The sequence below is a fragment of the Diaporthe batatas genome (genome assembly GCF_019321695.1).
Source record: "Diaporthe batatas strain CRI 302-4 chromosome Unknown Contig00013, whole genome shotgun sequence".
Classification (NCBI taxonomy): domain Eukaryota; kingdom Fungi; phylum Ascomycota; class Sordariomycetes; order Diaporthales; family Diaporthaceae; genus Diaporthe; species Diaporthe batatas.
The window spans coordinates 22,644-42,063 of record NW_025408560.1 but is presented as its reverse complement, the minus strand read 5'-3'; the positions used below and the strand labels follow the sequence as shown (position 1 = coordinate 42,063).

Sequence of the window (19,420 nt, the reverse complement as noted above, 5' to 3'; positions counted from 1 at the left end):
TTGTTGGCCATCCTCGCCCTAATTACGCTTGGGACAGCCCGGCCCTCACAGAAGGGGGCAGGTTTGATGGGAAGTATTTCCCAAAATGGACGCAGAGGGCGCCTCGTTCAACGAGCTGATAGGATGCACGAACAAATCTCCGTGGGCACCCAGGCAAGCTTACTACCGCGACTGTCTTACCACCTCTCTTCTTCGCCCTTACATATGTAGACTTGCCCGTTACGCCGAACGAGAAGCTTCCGCGAACACTCAGGCCAACAGGCTTCTTCGACCTGAACCCATACAATGACGTGCCTCGCTCCGATCACAGCCGCAACAAGCCCGAAACACTACAGACTCATTCCACGGCCTCAAGGTGTCCATTTGAGATTCTTCTTTGAAAATCAAATGCCGACTTAAGTCAACAAGTAACCAAAGGGCTAGGGACGCCCTTCTGGGATATAAGTTTTGCAGATAGGGAGATTCTATAGCGTCTTTAAAGGCCTGGATGTGGCTTGGTTGAACGGCCCTGTCTGGCGACGTACCTACTTGCTAAGGTAGGTATATAACAAGCCATCAACATGATTCTGGTCTTCAATCAAAGCTCGGTCAGAGTTGCATAGCTTCTCTTCTTGAAACATGTATCTGGCTTATATGCTGCTTATCTGAACTTTGAACAACGCGGCGACTTGAGGTGGGGTTCTCCTATCGCGTCCTCCTTATCACTTGAGTGATGACCTCACCAATTGCGACAGACGACATCCCTCCAGTCGGCAGCATACCTTCGAAGTCATTTCATTAAATAGACATTTTAACATGATCTAGCTTGGATGATGATTGCTTCAGAATCGAATAGGCACACGAAATTGTAGCTTTTGCATACCCTCACTCGCTCGCGCCATGGGCGAGGACACATGCATCTCACCACAATTGCACAACGGCAATCGGGAGACTACAGTACTCACTAACGATAACGATGAAACGAACTCGGAAATACGCCCTCTCATCTCTCTCCCAAATCCCGGTATCGATTCAGCAACCACCCCAAAGAAACCACTCACCATCCTCAACGGCCTCGCCCTCGTCATCGCGTTACAGATCGGCAGCGGCATCTTCACCCTCCCGGCACAGGTAAGCCAGTCCGTCCCGACGCCCGGCGCCGGGCTGCTGGTATGGCTGCTCGCAGGCCTGCTGGTCTGGACCGGCGCGGCGAGCTTCATCGAGCTGGGTTGCAGGGTGCCGAGCAACGGGGGCATCCAGGAATACGTCCGCGTCGCGTATGGTGGTGGGGGGCAGAGAAGCCACGGCGACACCAATGATGAGGAGGACACAGCGGTGCAAGACCACGCGGCTGTCGAAGGCCCGCATGTGGACGGAGAATGTGGCCCGACTCCAGCAGCAGCAGTGGCAGCACGTGCGAGCGGCCGTGATGAAGTAGGACCCAGGGGCGAGCTCGCCGGCTTCGTGTTCACATGGACATGGGTCGTCCTCGCCAAACCAGCGGCCAACGGCGCGATAAGCACGATCGCAGCCAACTACCTGTCGCGGCCATTCCTCGCGGGTCCTTCATCGTCCTCGGAGGAGGGTGAGACGGGCCTTTCGCCCCTTGCGAGCAGGCTGACGGCACTTGCATGTATGTGCGCCATCACGGCGATCAACTGCCTGGGAGCCACGTCCGGCGCCAGGGCGGCCAACGTATTCCTCATGCTCAAGCTGTCCGCCCTGGCGAGCATTATCCTGGTGGGTCTGTTCGCCCTGGTCACCGGGTGGGGTGCTGATGGTGTGCCCGCGTCTGGGACCGGGTGGTTCGGGCGGCCTGAGGGAGCCACGGAGAAACCAGCGTGGCAGCTCGTCGGGGACTTTGTGACGGCTACGTTTGGCGCTGTGTTCTGCTACGGCGGATGGGAAACGGTACGAAACCAAGCACATCCCCCCCCCCCCCACACTCGCAGAGCGGCAATGTCTTCGAGGGAAGAGGAGGCTTGAGCCGCTCATATCGAACCATGGTGGACGAGACCGGAGGATGGAACCACTCTGACAACGCGACGCGAAACAGGTCGGCTTCGTACTGGGCGACATGGCTCAACCCGAACGGGACCTACCTCGCGTTATTACCGGCGCCATGATAACGGTGATTTCAGGCTTCAGCCTCATGAATGCTGCTATATACATCTGCCTGCCCTTCGAGGTTATTCGGTCGAGCAGCACGGTCGCGGTGGTACGTAGGACCCTCCTTCCCCTCCTGCCACCACCATCCCGCAGTGATCATGCGCCCGCCCGTGCTCATCCGTACCCACCTAAACGAGCTGGCAGGGACGCGGCTCGCCCGACTGCTTGGGATGACGCAAGCTTCCCTTGATGCGGGCGCTGGCTTGACAAACACGAGGTACCGGGCGCTGGCTTGCGGCGTGGGGGTGAGGCCGTTTCTCCTTTCACACATGGTCACAAAAGATAGCAAGACCACCTGCTGATGTGGAACCGCGGTGAGAAGGAGTTTGCACAACACACACTACACTCTGCGGCCGCCGGAGTCATCTTCTCTGTCGCGGTGTCTGCGTCGGCCCTGGGTGCCCTGAACGCAAACGTGTTTGCTACCTCCAGGCTCTGTGTCGCTGCAGCTCACCGAGGCTATTTCCCGGCGATCCTGGCGAATCTGCACTGCAGCTCCGAGGCGGACGAGGTCGACTACTTAGAGCAGGTGCTAGCTGGCCTGAAGCGCCCAGTGTTCTCTGTTCTGAAGTCTGGTGTGACTTGGGTCGCCAAGGCAACGAGGGAGTTACGCTGGCGGAAAGGTGTTCCGGTGTGAGTCTCCTTTCCTCTCTCTTGTCCTGTGATTACTCGTTGCTTTGGAGGGGCGATGTGTAGAAAGGGGAAGATAAATGCTTAGGGCTCGATGTGACCGGCCGCGGGCAAGGTTGGCTCACAACATTGAACAGATACGCAATGCTGCTGAACGGCCTCCTGGCAGCCTTCTTCATCCTAGTAGGCAGTTTCAACGGCCTGGTGGTGCTGATAGGTATGTCCGAACGAACAGACCCAATCTGGATGGCACGCTGCACTGGCATGGCTGATAGATAGCATGTGTTTGACCTTTGGACAGGGCTGACGGAGTACACCTGCTTCATGGCTGCCGTGCTCGGCTTGCTACTCATGCGCTCACGCGAGCGCTACCACGGGAGCCGCAACAACGGATTGTCGAATCGCTCCAGCAGCAGCCGCCCATCTCGCTACCGCACTTGGATCGGAAACCCTGTGGTCTTCAGCATTGTCAGCGGGTTCCTCATCCTGCGGGCCGTAGTGACCGACCCATTCCAAGGCCTCGCCATACTGCTTGTGGTTGGCTCGGGGGCCGCCGCCTTCTCCACGAGGTCTGGCCAGCTGCGGGCAAATTAGGAGTTGACAATCGGTGATGTATCCGGACTTTTCTAGCCTGCCGGGCGCAATTTGACCGTCTTCTTGTTGTTGAATGGATTGCTCCAGACTTGAGCCGCAGCTTACATCCACATCAGGGCGTGATGGTTTCGGCGTCAGCGTGAGCAACCATACCCGAAAGAGTGGCGCATCCCTACGTATACATGCACCTTGACATGAATCGAAACAAAGCGAGAATGTCAGCTCTCCCCAGACTTGCATTCTTGATGCGATGTCGCGCACGCCGTGGCCGCCGCAATCCCCCGACTCTTTTCTCGCACTTGCTACCGAACCGTCATTGACGGTGTTTCTCTCGCGTCTTGGTGGCTTAGCCTAGGTTCTACGTAACCTCAAGTAAGTGAGACTGATGACATGTGGCACTTGCGACCATGAGTCGGTGGCTGGCAGCGGAGCGTACGAACATGCAGAATGCAGGCGGCTGCCTCCTGGCCCCCGCCCCCCCCCCCCCAGGCGCTGGTGTAAGGGGAGAGAGAAAGGGTACTTCCGAGCCCGGAGGAATTCAAGACTGATTTTTCAACACCTGGTCATTCATTGGAGATGTTCAACAGCGCAGAGCTCTCTTGACCTAGACGGCGGAAAGCAATGTCGATCGCCGGCGGACAGTTCAACCAGAGCACCCGCGTTGCATCTGCCATTGGCCGCATGCGACGTCAATTATCACCAGATCCCCCGGGTGGTTCCGGCTTTCATGGCACCCACAACGGGCCGCATCAATATCGCATGAAGTCTGAAAGTTTGTGAGGGGGATCCGCCCCGTCGTTGTGTAACTTTGGGTGACGACGCAGGACTAGGCCAAGCAAGCCTGACAGGGCAACGGACACGTATGAGGCAACGAGATCCGACCGGTGATATATGCACTTAATTCTCCGGAGGCAAAGACGCGTTTTCACATGGTAGTCTTGCGGTCGCACACTATGGGACGCCGGGTGTCTGAAACCTGGAAAGCTGTAAATGCGGAAGTGCAAGCCAGTCCAATCCCACCCTCAGACAACTGTCGTATCGATCAAGATGTTATGTCTCGGTAAGCGGCACTAAGGTTGTGTCGCTCATGGGGTCCTACCAGTTTGCACATCGGGCGATGGGCTGATGCTAAGAGCCCACTCTTGCTGCAGCTCGATCTTCAGGGCCACGCGAGGCTAGCGACGTCTCCATATAATGCGGTGCCCAATGCCCTCGTACCTTGAGAGCCTGAATGGCGTAGAAGTCGAAAACGTAAGAATGTCTAGATGGTCAAGTCGTGGCACTTGCCTACCGCGTTAACCTGTTTGCCTGTCTACGGAGAGGACGATGCAGGATTGCATTATACATAATGTGGGTCACCGTCTCTTCCGGCCTTGCGTCAGATCATCGTCGAAAAGTCTGGTAGCGTAATTGGAGGTCAATCTAAGCTGCACCCAAGACTCTCGTTGGGCCTCTGATGGAGGGCATGAGTGACTCGAGGCCAGTCAAACCCCTACCTTTAGCAACAGCGGATAGAGTTGCGACGGCGTTGTACCTCTGATCGACGGCTGCGGTTTTCGAGAATCGGCCATGAGAACCAATCGAGATCCAATGTTGTTATGTTGCTAGCCCGGCACAAATGTACGCTATCCAAGCAGACACTCGCCCGTAGTCAACGGCCGGCTCACTCCTTACCTGGCAGCGCAAGGCTGTGGCATGAGACCCATATTTGTGCTTGACCGATAGCAGAGGCGGTCTCCTGGTGCACCGTCGTGTCAAAAGGTTGTGTGCGAGTAGCTGTGCACTGTGGAGCTCGTGTGCGTCGGACCATGCACAGGTGTGACATCCGTCCCATAGCCTTTCCCTTGGCCTGTTGCCCGAGAGGTATTGAGGGCTGTAAAGGAGCCATGGACGCCAGGGAGGTTCCTCATGGAGAGGGCCAGAAGGCAAGGCCCGGAGCGAGATGGGGTTTGGGGGCGTGGTCAGCAGGCGACATGGCCGGACACAGGGATTGGTCGGGAGGGATCCGTGACGCAGGCCAAAGACGAAAGGGAGGGTGGGCTGCATGGACGCCATCCATCGCGTGGGCACTGCATTGGAAAGTCGGTGTCGTTGTTGCTCGCGTCGAGACCGTGGCCGATGGGCGCTGTCGCGTTCAAGTCGAGGGTGCCAATGCCAGATTAGATTGCTGGCGTCCGGATGTGGTGGCGAGCACGGATGGACAATCCTCCTTGGGCCGCATCGTGAGACAGGGCGACAGGGCCGACTGATTGGCCTGACGAGCCTCTGTTTCCAGAAAAGTTGGGCTGGTGGTTGGCTGGCCTGGCTGGGTGCGTCGAGCTCGCAGGCTCGCAGCTGGGTCGTTGGCGTTGGCCCCGCCATGCCCCTCCCCGCCGGCCCCCAAGGTTGCATTGGGGGAGAAGTTCCCCTGTCTCTGGAACCCTCCACCGCGATGTGCCGAAGACTTTGGACTGGCCCCTCCTGCCCCTCCATCACCATCCTCGAGATGCTCACTTCTGTCCCAGGTTGCTCTGTTGGGCACGGATTTGGACCAGGAGCCGAGGGAGGCGGTGCTGTAGGTCTGGTAGCCCAAGGAAGCGTCTGACTCGCCGCGGCCGCTTCCGCACGACCATCATCGCACATTATTACGTGGTGAGGTGTTGGGCGGGCATCGCTGTCCTGCTGTCCTGCTGTCCTGCCGTCCTGCCGTCCAGGAGGGCAAATCTTGAGGTGGGACGACACCAGCAGTTGGCGACAGGGGCAATCTGTCTGGTGCGTTTGCTCTGCAGGCAAGCAGAGGGCGGGCAGGCGGGCAGACGGGACAAGCAAGAAGCCCAGACCATCTGTCTGTCCGTCCGTGTGTAGATGAATCGCACATTTGATCGGCTGAGCCTGCAGTGGCGGGATGCAATGCTGTTAGCTTTAAGTGGAGACATTGATGTCACACGTCAATTGCGAGACCCCCCCCCAAAGGGGCGCACAGAAGCAGAGGCACTGAGGCAGTGGCAGAGGAGCCGAGGGAGGGCCAACACTGGCCTGACTGGCCTGACTGGCCTGACTGGCCTGACCGACGGCGGGCCCAACACCAGAATCCGTTTCATCACTCACAACCGTCACAACCGTTGCTCGTCCTGTGTTGGTGGTTGCTCTGCTCCTGTCCCGTTTTGCTTTGTGGTACCGCACCAGTGGTATTTACATGTTGAAGTTGCTGCCCAAAGGACGCCTCTCCCACCCCTCGCCCTCCTCTTCTTTCCTCCATCTTGGCGTGGGATTGCTTTGCATATCATAACCAGCCTTCGCGTCTCCCACGGCTGCTCTTCTGTGCTCTGCTCTGCTCTGCTCTGCTTCAAAGACTCCCCAGAGAACCCCAACCCCACTGCAGATCGCCCTTGACCCAGTCAGATTGCCTCCCTCCTCCGCTTACCCCGGAGTCCCAACTGGCGGTCTTGTGCCTACTCGACCCATCCTTGACACGGATCGTCGGCGCCTATCAAACCCAATCTTCTGACGACCTCTCAGCCTCTCCTGCCCTCTTGCCTTCTTTCTGTCCCCACAGCACAATACGACACAACGCCACGCTCTGACCAGCCTCGGTTTCAACACAGGTCCGACAGTACTCTAACCTCTGCCGCTTTGCTCTTAGCGAGAGCCTGTCCTGAACAAAATCCACAAACCACTCCAGCACCAGCCGACGACTCGCCAAGCCGTCAGTCTCGGTGCCAGCCAGGCCTCGTTACCCCTCCCTTATCTACAATGTCCCCTTGATCTGCCATCCTCGTGTCCTTCACCCTCATCTCCCTCCACCTTTCAGCATGGTTGGAAGTACAGATGTCGAAACATTACTTTCCACCGGGGCTTGGACTACCCAGAGAGCTAAAACTCCCGGCTTGTAAGCGCCCCTCTCTTTTTTCCGTCGTTGGACCTTGTAGCCGGGACAATGGTAGCTAGCTATGGTTGCTAACAGGAATGGCTTCTCCCTAGTGCTAACCCAGTCCGCGCGAACCAGTCGTCCAAACTAGAGCCACTTGGCCCAAAAGGCTCCAAAGCATCCAGACCTTCCGCGTTCTTGTCCGGCTGTCATCGCTTCCCTCCACCTCCCAGTGTTGAAGATGAGGCTGTGTCGATCGCTAAGGAACAGGGCACTTTGGTCGCCGGCGTAAGCGACGAGGAGCCCAAGTGCAGGGGCGATGTCGAGCAGAATCCCATCATCCTGCCCGTTCCTGAGTTCAACCCGGAGCGCCGATATGTGCTCGTCACACCGTCTGAGACAGACGATGCTTGTCTCTCCGACACTCCGGCTCAAGAGAGACCGGTCTCAACCCCGCGGACAGAATATCCGGCCAATACCAAGATTCCGCTTGATCGGAAGGCAGATGATGCGGTGCGGCCAGACATCCAGAGGCGCAGGTCAAGGGTCGACTTGCCTCGGATAGAGACAGATGTCCCTCCTCCGCGTTCCAAAACTCCATCTCGCGTGCAACGGGCCAGGTCGGCAACCTGTGTTGACCAGAAACCCAGAGAGACTCAGGATTATTTCAGCCCACACCCGGAATCAGCACGTCCTGTCGCGGATGCTTTCTTGTCGCCCGTCATCAAGCACAGTACCAAGGGTCGTGACAGGGCGTACTGGAACTTTAATTCAGGATCCGAAGGCACAAGCCCAAGAGGCTCGGCGAGCAGCTTGAAACCCAGCTCCGCGGATCGAAAGGGTCTCGACGGGTATGCAAGATCGCCCCTCTCGAGCAGCCCTGCAGCGCAGAGACGTACGCATTCTGCAATGGATGTGCCGAGGGAGCCAAGGAGGGCGGCAGAGCGAGAGAGTTCCTACAAGACTGAGCTGCCTGTGCGGGCGAGGAGGAACGGCCCGCCGTCCCCAACTCTGGATCAGTGTCAATTGCCACCAAGATCGACTCGCAGAGACTTGTCTCCACCGACGTCTCGTGCGCCACAGCCAAAGCTGAGCCGGCGGAAATCCAGTTACAGCAACCGTCCTTCCGTGTCTCGGGCAGGCGACTACGGGTTTTCGAGTGATGAGGACCGAGACCACAGGAGATCTCGTACCCACCACGACCGCAGGAAGTCCACGTTCGGCCATGGCGATCGTCCAAATTTACTTAGCCCCGGACTATCCTCAGTCTCCAAGACGAAGTCGCGACCTCCGTCTCCCTTGCCATCTCCCAAGTCATCTCACGCACACCTGCCCCACTACGAATATCAGGAAGACCCCCGGAGTTCAACCGCAACGCTTAACACTGCCAGGTACAGGCACAGAAATGAGAACGAGAGGCCCGTGTCCCCGATGTCATCCGGCGACTCGTCTCCTCGAGACCATTCACGGTTGACGGTGGGGGGCTCTGGTAATCGACCCAGAGCTGCGTCACGGACCCCCAGCATCAGGTCCAATGCGAGCACCGGCAAGCCAGGAACCAATCCCGCGTCCGTGTCCGCTTCTATCTCGAACCCGGCGGCTACTGCGACGGAGGAACGGAAAAGGCAGACGATGCCGCCATCCCCGGCTTACTCCCGCCAGGGCTCCTTGGAGGCCATCCACGATGCGAAAGATCACTGGCAGCCAGAGCCCTTTGCCCCCGACCAAAGTCATATTTCGCCTCGACAGAGCGCCAATGGTGTTGAACAGCCACCGCCAGTGGTGTCATATCGCCGCTTCTCCGAGGACGTCAACGCAGGCGCCAAACCCGGGCTACCGGATTGCCCTATGAAAAGACCGACCATCGGATACACAAACTGGCTGACGCTGCCTAGATGTGACAACTTTACCATCTGCCTGTCATGCTACGAACAGGTCTTCTATCCTACCGAGTTTCGTGATATGTTCTACCAGGCACCATACCGCTTCAAAGAAAGAGAGCTCTCCTGTGATCTCGGGACTTCGCCCTGGTACCAAATTGCCTGGCTGATGACACGCAAATACCGACGAACCGATATACGACTGATACAGGGCGTATCAGGTGTGTTGTCCAAGGAGAGGATTCCTTGCTACGGAAGTGCGCGTGTCACGCGGATGTGGTACTCCATCACCGACCCAGACACGAGGCACTGTCTGCCCGGTTTCCGAGTGTGCAGCCCGTGCGCCAAGTCGGTCGAAATCCTGTTTCCGAGCCTGATGGGTGTTTTCGTCCCCAGGGACCGATACGCTGAGCCAAAGTCGGGGGAGTGCAGCTTGCACTTCACGGAAAACCGGAACCGCTTTCTCATATACTTTGACGTTTTCGAAAAGTGCCACGATGTCGCCATGGACACCAAATCGGCCCCGGACGTTCAGCGTCTTGCAGACAACATCAACTTCTGGGCGAAAGTGGACGAGTGCCCTCGCGACGAGCCCCTCCGGAACGCTAAGTGGAACACCATGTCCTCGATCCCGGAGATGACGGTCTGCCATGAGTGTTTTCTGGAAGTCGTCTTTCCAGAGCTGGTCGCCGATGTCAATTCTCATACGGTCACGGGTTCCGAGCGCCGGTCGGTTGCCCGAGACTTCTATCAAAACCCGTCTCTCATCAACGAGGCCACGGTGTGCCAGATGGCGAGTCCCAAGATGAGGGAGGTTTTCCGACGGGCTTGCAAGCTGGAAGATGGGATCGACTTCCTGGATGACCAGATTAGAAGGAGGATGGGTTACTAGGATCGGGTGGACAGAGTCCTCTTGCATGATGGGAGATCTGGGAGCTGAAAACGAAGATACGAAGCCATTTGGTTTCAAGAATATAGATGGCACGAGGCATGTTATGCAATGATTAACGATATGAGACAATATAATAACGATGTATGAATGAAAGACTGCTTGATATAGCGTACTTCTGGTTGAGCTATTGTCCAGGTGTTGGCATGGCGGCGATGAGCATTTCATGTTGTGAACCTGAAAATCCATACAATCAGGGGCACGCGCTCAGAAAAGCAGCACGATCTGCCGGAACGGGGCACGATGATCATGACTTCAATACATCCTGACACCACAGGACAGAACGGAACTTGCCTATCTGCGGAAATCTACAGTCTGTGTGGTTTAGAGCTGTCCTAATGACCTGGGAGCCTCCCAACTCCTCGGCGCATTCGCCCTACCAGCAACCATGCAGCAACGGCAGCACATGTAAATACATGCTACGCACACAGTGGTGACTTCCGCAGTGCAGTGCTGTCGTGGGGCCAAGATATCATAGCTGACAGGCAGTGAGCGCCCAACTTCCAGATGGGGCTCTGCACAAGTGTCTTTGTCTTGTCTGCTTCCTTCCTTCCTCGCTTCCTTTTGGTTTATATCTGACGATCGCCTGCATCCTCACCACAACATGTATGCAGCTGGTGCGCCATGCCCCCACGAGCAGGTCCGCTTACTTTGCCGCTGCGGTAGCAGAAGTGACTAGCTCCTACTGCTTGGCTCAGTGCCCACAACACAGGCAGACAGGCTGGCACCGGGCTGCGCTTGGAAAAGAGACCTGGCTGTGTCCCTGGCCGTTCTTCTCAAGCAAGCTCCCTCCGCATGTACATGGCAACCACCAGCGCGACGGCCACCTCGCCAGGCCCAATAGGGGCGCCTGCAGCGTTGCAACGGGGAGGTTTGTTGCGACATGCGTGCTGCAGGTGCGGGTAGGAATCCTTCAAGTTCTGCACACGGCCCCTCTTGTCGCTCCCTTGGGATGTACTGGCCCGTTGTGGTGATTGGCTCGATGGCCCCTGGATGTCATAGACAGCCTTCTGAACGCGAATAAGCCGTGCGAATCGTCTACCACCGGCACTCGGTGGGCTCGTCAATCGTAAGCTGACAGCCACTTTGATTTTGCATGGTGTCTTGCTCACTGTGCAGCATTGTGCGAAACCCGAAGCGCCTGCAAGCGATGTGTGGCGCACCCCTGGGAATCGCTGCGCCGAGATCGAACATACTGAGGTACTGATGATCAGATGATGAGTCTTCTGATATAAAGACATGCCAGTCCACAAGTCCTGCAAAATAGTGCAAAAGGGCATGCCCGCCTTATTGTTTCTTCCTCCCCACTCATGCTATTCTTGACCCTCGATACTTATATTGCCAAGTTACCGTTCATAAAAGGTCTCCAACGGTTATAGGAACCGAGCGATGGTTTTGCAGTGTACCAATGGCATCTGGCACAGAGAACTCTTGGTCCTTGGACCTCAGCACGTCTATTGCAATCATATTTGGTATCTTTGGGTTAGCCGTTTCACTGTTCAACCTGTACTTTGCTTGGGAGCAACTTGACCATGTGCGAGTGTAAGTACAAAGTGGAGACAAGCTTCTGTTCGGCCCTTACGAGTTGTTGCTGACATTCCCCAAGGATCCGCCGCCGAGGCAGAGGGATACGAGGCACGTTGGGGACAGGTCTTCTTGGATATCAACCCTATTCGCGAGAAACTTCTCTGCTTTCAAACAAATCACGGGTGCTGTGAGGTTTTTCCATGACTCTATGCTGTGATTTTTGACGTTCGGGTATGGTAGGAAGGACTTCGGTGGGCCTTGGGTCGAGAATGGATGATGGAAGAATTGATGATCCGCACGGCGTGATTCTACAGACAGAATAGCGGGTGTAGTAAGTGAGCATACCTGTCTTGAACTTTGTCAGGTACTTTTCCTAGCATCAGAGGAGCGACTTATATGAATGTCCACATACTTTATATGAATGATCTGTACCAGTAATAAGTACTCAGATGTTAGTTGTCTAATAGAGGAGAATTTACACACCCACATTCTACAGTCTGATTAGCCCCCATATGACGACTGACTTGTCAGTTTCGACATATGCTCTCACGCGAAATTCTAAGTGTTGTACCTAGATACAGTCGGAATAATCAACACTAGCTAAGAACATATTTACTCTCTACTATTATTCCTCAAAGGGTGCTTTCCTCACCTTTGAGTATCTACTCGTCATTAGGACTAAGTATTAACCTGTATGTTGTCCCGGGCATACCTACCTAGGTAGCCAAATAGCTATGTGAATATTTCAAGAATGAAACCTTGGGCTATAATGATTTATCTGTGCATGAAGCTAGATATGCGTAGTTTAAATTATAACACCGTGATTCTTAATGAACAAATTTCCTCCAGGTGTGACAGATCTATTTTATATGAAGACAAATTGATAAAAAATCATATAACAAGAATAACCCAGCTTTTTCTCTTTGAAGGTGCAGAGAGTTTTGTGAATTGAATTAAAAAAATAACCGTAGACCAAGTTGCCTGTTGGAAAGCGATGCGGTGCCATATGCAGAGATGGCGTGTAGAATCCGGGGGTCCATAAAGACTCTATATCGCGGCGTGGAGAGATGCCGCTGTTGCTAGGCACCAGGGGTATACATGCAGCAGAGGGTCTTGCAATTATGACGCCCGGCAGAAGCCCCATCATTTCAGAAATGTACGACAACAGTGCAGGACCAACCAATGCTAGGAAGTCCCAAGGCATCAAGTGTTACCCGCACCAGATGTTACTCGCAGGGGAAACGCTCCGCAACACCCTAACACAGGCCACTGGGGCGGTCTCCCATAGAGCAAGACACCTGTCCCAATATGTAACTACATGTGTAACCAGAATACACAATATTTGATCAAAAGGTATTACTTATAGACAGATTGTTGATTGAAACGGTCGATGGAGGGGGAAGCACCCAACTTGAAAGTACAGAGCATAACTTGACTCTGCTGAGGTATCAGTACTCAAATTACCAGCAAGGATCTGCCATTGATGTCTGTCTGCCTTTACATTTGTCTGCTTCTGAGTTTCGTGTTATACCGTGGCTGTCAATGGCAGAAACTTGCTAGATTGGAATAAATCGATCAATGGCGCTGACCTATGGGCCGAACCACGTGCTGTTCCCATTGTCCCGTGGCCGCCTGACTGCCTACCTAGATACCTAGGTACCTAAGTACTTGAGTACACAGGTAGGTACTCCAGGCAGCCCAATCTTTTTGCCCTGCTCACATTGGCAAGGCTTACAGGGATAAACTGCCTTTTTGGGACAGAGGTTGACCATGATTGGTGGCCTGGCCCCGCTAATTGGAGGCCCCCTATACCCTCCAGCCGCAAGGGATGTTGGTTCGTGCGGCCCACGCTGTACTTGCTGTATTACTTTGGCCTTCTGCATTGATGTGTCATCTCGGATATCGAGCAAGAGACCTTGAGGTATCTGGTTACTATTGAGGCGGTGGTCAAGTCAGATGTGTCGGTACCCAGGTGCAATGGTCCGCATTGGTGGGTGAGGAGCGACTACCGGTACTGAACATGAGATGAGAAAAGATGATTGCTGGACCAGCGACACCTAAGGAGGAGAGAGATGCAGGAAGCTTGGCCGGATTATCCGCAGCGTGGCTATGTGACGCTGCACGCCGGCCAGAACAAGCAAGCTCGTTGGACAGCATGCCGTTCGACAAACCCCGCCACATGTACACATACTTAAGTATGCATGCAGGCTAACTAACTCACTTTGCCCGCCCACTGGCGTCACCGGTCCCGCCCTGCTCAGGCACATTACACAGCATATGCCCCTCCCGAGTTACCACACACTACTAGGATGGTCATCCGGGAGCGTTGCCGGACAGCAGCCATACCCCTAGGTTTGCTTGAGAATCTAGCTCAATAAACCTCGAGCATCCTGTGGGCAACGACTCGAGTTCGAACGAACATGAGTACAAACCTTTGAAGAGTATGATGGGGACTTGATAGTAATGTGGCGCTCGCTCGCTGCTCTGCGTTGATTGAGCAGCCCCGTTGAGCTTGAAGTGGAAGCAAGAGGGCCTGTAAGAGTAGGTACTTCTTCAAGCAGGTTACCGAATGCCCATGTACCCCGGGGGGCTTACACAGAGACTCTACAGTGCTGCATGCCCAGGTGCCAGGCACCTAGGTGACTAAGTAGGAAGGCCTGCTGGTAATTTGTACCAATCACATACCGATCTAGGCTAGGCGGACAGGCAGGACTATGTGACAAGCAGGACGGGCAGCCCTTTCAAGACCCTGAAGGTTCTGCAGAGCCGCATTGGCGGACCATGCGAACCACAGCCGACAGTAATCAAGGCAACTACCCAAAGTATACAAGTATACTGTACTTCAGTAAGGGGAGGGGGGCTATCCCCTGAAGCGAATGGTTGCCTTGCTTGCTGTCGGTTGTGGTTCGCATGGTCCGCAAGTATAGGATACATGGGGTCCTGTATCATACCTAGGTATAAATCAGGACCTCTCTGCTTCATAAACTTTGATACACATTCTGATGAGTTCACCATTGAGCCATGGCGCATATAAATTAATTCAACTCAACTTCAGAGCCTCCTTTGTGTAATCCAGGCCGAGCACACTGTCTTGGTCAAACTGTGCATCATATAGCCTTGGGCGTGACGTGACGTAACGTCCCACGCCATATATCCCAGTCCTTCCATTCGCCCTCCCGGTTACCAGAACGCCGACGCTCGGGAGTCAAGAGACGATAGACCGCAGACCATCGCGCGCAAGGCTACATCGCTGCTCAACCACTAAAGACACCAGGACATGGCAACAGCGGCCGCATACAGCAAAGCAATGTCTTCGGGCGTTTCCGACGGGCAAAATATCTCCGTCCAAGCTCCCGACAACTCCTGGGCCCTGGATCTGAACACCCTGGTTACCATTGTGTTTGGGGTGATTAGCATTGCTTTCCAAGCCGGCCACATGTACTATGCGCGAGCGAAACAGTAAGCATATCCACGAATGCCATTGTGGTGAAGCTGACGAGAGCCAATAGAAGAAGAATAGATGGACCCGTCCTAGACGATATCGAGAATGACGGGGGGAGGCCTCTTGCACGCAGGGAGGAAGCGCAGTTCACACTATGGCACCCTCAGCACAACTGGAATGAGCTTGACGAGTACCGGGCCACAGACACACCGCGAGCACAACCCGGTCCCACGATGTCCACCCGCGGTGGAGCTCCACGAAAGGTCCTCCGACGGGATGAAGATGGACAAGCAGGCGGGACAGGGCATATGCCTCCGGGTTACGTATACCGCCGATCTCCGTGGCAGAACAATGACTGGGGACGAGACCCAAGCCCGAGGCTCATTCCGACCGGGGCTGCCCTCGAAAGGCATTATGCCCCTCGTCAACAACCGGGTCTAGTCTGAAGCTTCTTTCTTCAGCTGTTGTTGGTGCAGGGTGCGAATTCTGACAGGCATCTGGCGGCGTTCGGAGGGACTGGAACAGCGTAGGAAGACCTCCTCCATCGGACACACAGAGCGAGCCTTCCTTCTCTTGCCTGGTTGTTGGCCTAGCGTTGTGGCATTATTATGGAATTTAAACAGGTTCTCGTTGCCCCGGCATGGTAATGTGCGATGTAGATGCAAAACTGTCTGGTTGAGAGACTATCCCCGACCGGAGCCGGTGCATGCACCGCAAAAGCCCAGCGGCACACTACTGTGTCAAGAACTCCTCGATGTCCTTATCCTCATCGTCCTCCTGCAGCTCCTGCAGCCTCTTCTCCTCGGCGTCCAAGAGCTTCTTGACCATTGTCCTCTGCCTGCGGCGGGCCTTCTTGCCCCAGTCGGTGGCGGAGGCCGACTGCTGGGCCTCGCCCTCGGCATCGCTGTCGTCGCTGTCCTCGGGGATCTGGATCTTGTGGCCGCGCAGCTCGTTGGGCGACATCTTGGCCTTTGCCTCTGCCTCCGCTTCCGCCTCGGCGGCCTCTTTCTCGTGCTGGTTCATCTGGGCCTTGCCGCCGAGCTTGAGCAGGTACGGCCGGACGAGCATGTAGGTGCCGACGATGATGACGATCCTGATCCACTTCTCGGGGGACATGCCCTCAAGGGTGCCGCGCAGGTTGCGCGTGAAGCGCTCGTATGCGATATATAGCAGGTTGAGTACGCCGTCCATGCTGGGCAATTGGTGCTGGGTGACGACAGGTGGTTGGTAGTCGGTGGTCGTCGTAGGACAGCGGTGGGAAGCTTTTGCAGTGGAAGGATATCGTTGGGTATTTCGACCAGAAGTTATGTGCAATCTGCCAGCAGGTCGCCAGTGCCAGACGACAGCGTGTCAAGATCTAGATCGGGGAGTGGGAGGTTTGGGAGTTGTTGGTAGGTGCGCGAATTTCGAGAGCTCTTTTTTTTTTTTTTTTCTCTCTCTCGAAGACATGTAGTCGTCACGCCCCGAGCTTGGACGAAGCCAGGACGCACTGACCTGAGGCAGTTTACGACCTCCACAGCAACCTCACACTAGTCGCTATCTCAGAAAAACAAGAGTTACCCCCCCCCTAGTTAAATACCCCCTATTCCTCAATTAAACTAAAACTTTACTAATAAGGCAAAAAACCCTATATTTTCAATAAAATACTATATTTAATACTACCTATACCTTAAAAAAGAAAAAAAAAAGGCTAATAATAATAAGCTATCACCTATTAAACTATAAACTCTAACAATTAGAATTTTATTTACACTCTAATCTATCTCTATTAAATAAGTAACTACAAACTAAGTTCAAAATTAGTTATACTATAATTAAAAAATACTATTAAAAGGTTATTACTACCTATATAATTATTTTAAGTATATTATTATTATTACTATTAAATATAATTAAACTAAAATAATAAACTATAAAGGTTTATTAACTTACTTTCTTATAATAATACTATAAAGTATAATTAATATATAGATTATATAAACTAAAAGTTAAAAATCTTCTATTTAATAAGTTAAACCTATATTTTAATAAAATATAATACTTTTTATTAAATAGTTATAAATTAATATTATTATAAAAATAATAAGTAATACTTTTAAAGCTTATATATAAAGTAATAAATAAATATATATACTAACCTATTAATATAATAAAGAGCTCTATAACTACTACCTTTAATAGGTATACTAATTAAACTATATAATAAAAATATTTATTTTTATTAATAAATCTAATTTTAATAAATAAAATAATATAAAAAGGATAAACTAAGTACCTATTAAATATACTTTATAAATTAAAAGTCTTTTAAATAAAAGCTTACCTTTATATCCTCCTATAATTACATTAAATAGTTTATTTATTATTATAATATATAAAAATTATATAATAAAAAGTTTTCCTTTAATAATTAAAAAGTATTTTATTAAAAATAAACCTATACTTAAACTTAAAGTTAATCTTTATAATAAATAATACTTTTAATATTATAAAATAAAAATAATTAAAATAATAAATATAAAAGTATAAAATATAAATATTTACCTTTATACTCCTCTAATTTTAATTCTATTAAAATATATTTTAATAACTTAAAGTATTATTTATATTATTAATATTAATATAAATTATTAAATTATAATTTAAATAAAAATTTTATTTAATTTTATTCTTTTATATTTAAAAATTAAATTTAAAATTAAAGTTATTTAAGAATATTTCTACTATATATAAATATTAAAAAATATAAAATAAAATAAATATAATAGTTTTAATTAAAAATTATAAAAACTAAAATTAATAAAATTCTAATTAAATAAAGTTATATAAATAAAAATATTATTTATAAATTAAATAATTAAATTAATAATTAAAAATTAAAATAAATAAATTAATTATAAATAAATTTATTTAATTAATTAAATACCTAATATTAAATATTTAATTTACTTTATTTACTTAAAATAAATAACTTTTCTCTCTTTAATTACTTTTATTATTAACTATATCTTTTATATACCTAATTATTACTTTCTTATTTAAAAGTTTTTAAAATTTATTATATAACTTTTTACTTTATTAAATAAAAGGACTATTTTAATAAACTTTTAACCCTTTTATTAAATAATTAATTTAATTATAAAATCTAATATTAAATAAAGTTAATTAATTAATTAAATAACCCTTATAAGCTTTATAAAATATATATTTTAATATTTATTTAATAATCTATTAAATAGCTATTTAATAACCTTTATTATAATAATAAATCCTTTTATTATTATTACTATTAAAAACTAATAAAATTCTTCTTTCCTTTAAGTATAGCTTAATTAATATTTTAATTAATAAAATAACCTTTAAATTATATTTATTAAATTAAATATTCTCCTTTTATAAAGTCTATAAAAGTTAAACCCTTTATACCTTATAACTCTTATAAATTATTTAAATTAAACCCTCTTTAATAAATTCTTAAAATATTTTTAAAGTATTTTTATAATAAACTTTTAATATAAAACTATTTTATTTCTTTTACTTATAATAATAATAATAAAAAATAACTAGTAGCCTTTATTTTTATTATAGGCTTTTAAATATTATTATTATTACTACTAATAATAATAGAGCCTTATTAAACTTATAAGAAAAGCTAATAGTAATAATAGTAATAGTGACCCTATTAAGGCTATTTAATTATATTTAACTTTAAATAAATTAATATTAAATAATAGGTTAATAATTATATTAATACTACTTTTTTATTTTTACTTTTATTACTTTTTTAGAAAAATAAGGTTAACCTTATTATTATTAAACTTTTTTATTAGATTTTATTTAAACTATTTAATAATTAAAAGGACTTTTAATAAGTACTTAATTATAATATTATTTATTATAATTATATTAAATTAGTTTTTAAGTTTTTATTAAATAAACTAATATATATATTATTTTATTTAATAAAATACTATTACTATAAAAAATTTCCTTTATTTTAATAATAATAATTAACCTTATAATAATTACTTAAAAATATAACTATATTTTTATTAATTATTTATACTTTTTTATATAAGATTTATTTTTATTTTTATTTTAACTCTTTATTTAGTAGTTATTAATATAAATTAAAAGTTTTAAAATTTAAGTTTTTATTAAATATATTTATATTTACTATTTATTTAACTATTAGTAAGCTATTCTTTAAGGTAGCTACCTACTAAATAACTAATAATAACTAAAAACCTTAATTAATAGTTACTTAACTAAATAATTACCTTATAATATAAGTATTTATAACTTTTATATTAATAATATAACCTTATAATTATATAAAAACTAAAAAAGAATCTTTAAAATTTAAAAATATATTTATAATATTATTATAATTAAATATTTTA

General features: G+C 49.0%; 4 protein-coding genes across 4 annotated transcripts; 3 read left to right on the top strand and 1 right to left on the bottom strand.

The window, feature by feature from the left end:
- The first annotated feature begins 566 nt into the window (after positions 1-566).
- Positions 567-3,847, top strand: KVR01_010270 (uncharacterized protein). Its single transcript, XM_044792998.1, has 2 exons — positions 567-2,995; positions 3,080-3,847. The coding sequence occupies exon 1, from the start codon at positions 880-882 to the stop codon at positions 1,963-1,965; it is 1,086 nt and encodes a 361-aa protein (XP_044640429.1). The 5' UTR covers positions 567-879; the 3' UTR covers positions 1,966-2,995; positions 3,080-3,847.
- Positions 3,848-6,359: 2,512 nt separating this feature from the next.
- On the top strand, positions 6,360-10,319 carry KVR01_010622 (uncharacterized protein). The gene is made up of 2 exons (XM_044788413.1): positions 6,360-7,240; positions 7,333-10,319. The coding sequence occupies exons 1-2, from the start codon at positions 7,164-7,166 to the stop codon at positions 9,989-9,991; spliced, it is 2,736 nt and encodes a 911-aa protein (XP_044640781.1). The 5' UTR covers positions 6,360-7,163; the 3' UTR covers positions 9,992-10,319.
- Positions 10,320-14,581: 4,262 nt separating this feature from the next.
- KVR01_010278 (uncharacterized protein) lies at positions 14,582-16,577 on the top strand. The gene is made up of 2 exons (XM_044787437.1): positions 14,582-15,034; positions 15,085-16,577. Exons 1-2 carry the CDS (start codon positions 14,853-14,855, stop codon positions 15,461-15,463), a joined length of 561 nt encoding a protein of 186 aa, XP_044640437.1. The 5' UTR covers positions 14,582-14,852; the 3' UTR covers positions 15,464-16,577.
- KVR01_010131 (uncharacterized protein) lies at positions 15,750-16,208 on the bottom strand (the record flags this gene model as incomplete). The annotated part of the gene is made up of 1 exon (XM_044783426.1): positions 15,750-16,208. The coding sequence occupies one exon, from the start codon at positions 16,206-16,208 to the stop codon at positions 15,750-15,752; it is 459 nt and encodes a 152-aa protein (XP_044640290.1).
- Positions 16,578-19,420: the final 2,843 nt, after the last annotated feature.

Coding starts and splice junctions, on each gene's coding strand:
- KVR01_010278 (XM_044787437.1), top strand. CDS start 14,853: ATGGCAACAGCGGCCGCATACAGCAAAGCAATGTCTTCGGGCGTTTCC. Junction 15,035..15,084: donor TACTATGCGCGAGCGAAACA/GTAAGCATATCC, acceptor GAGAGCCAATAG/AAGAAGAATAGATGGACCCG.
- KVR01_010270 (XM_044792998.1), top strand. CDS start 880: ATGGGCGAGGACACATGCATCTCACCACAATTGCACAACGGCAATCGG.
- KVR01_010622 (XM_044788413.1), top strand. CDS start 7,164: ATGGTTGGAAGTACAGATGTCGAAACATTACTTTCCACCGGGGCTTGG. Junction 7,241..7,332: donor AGAGCTAAAACTCCCGGCTT/GTAAGCGCCCCT, acceptor GCTTCTCCCTAG/TGCTAACCCAGTCCGCGCGA.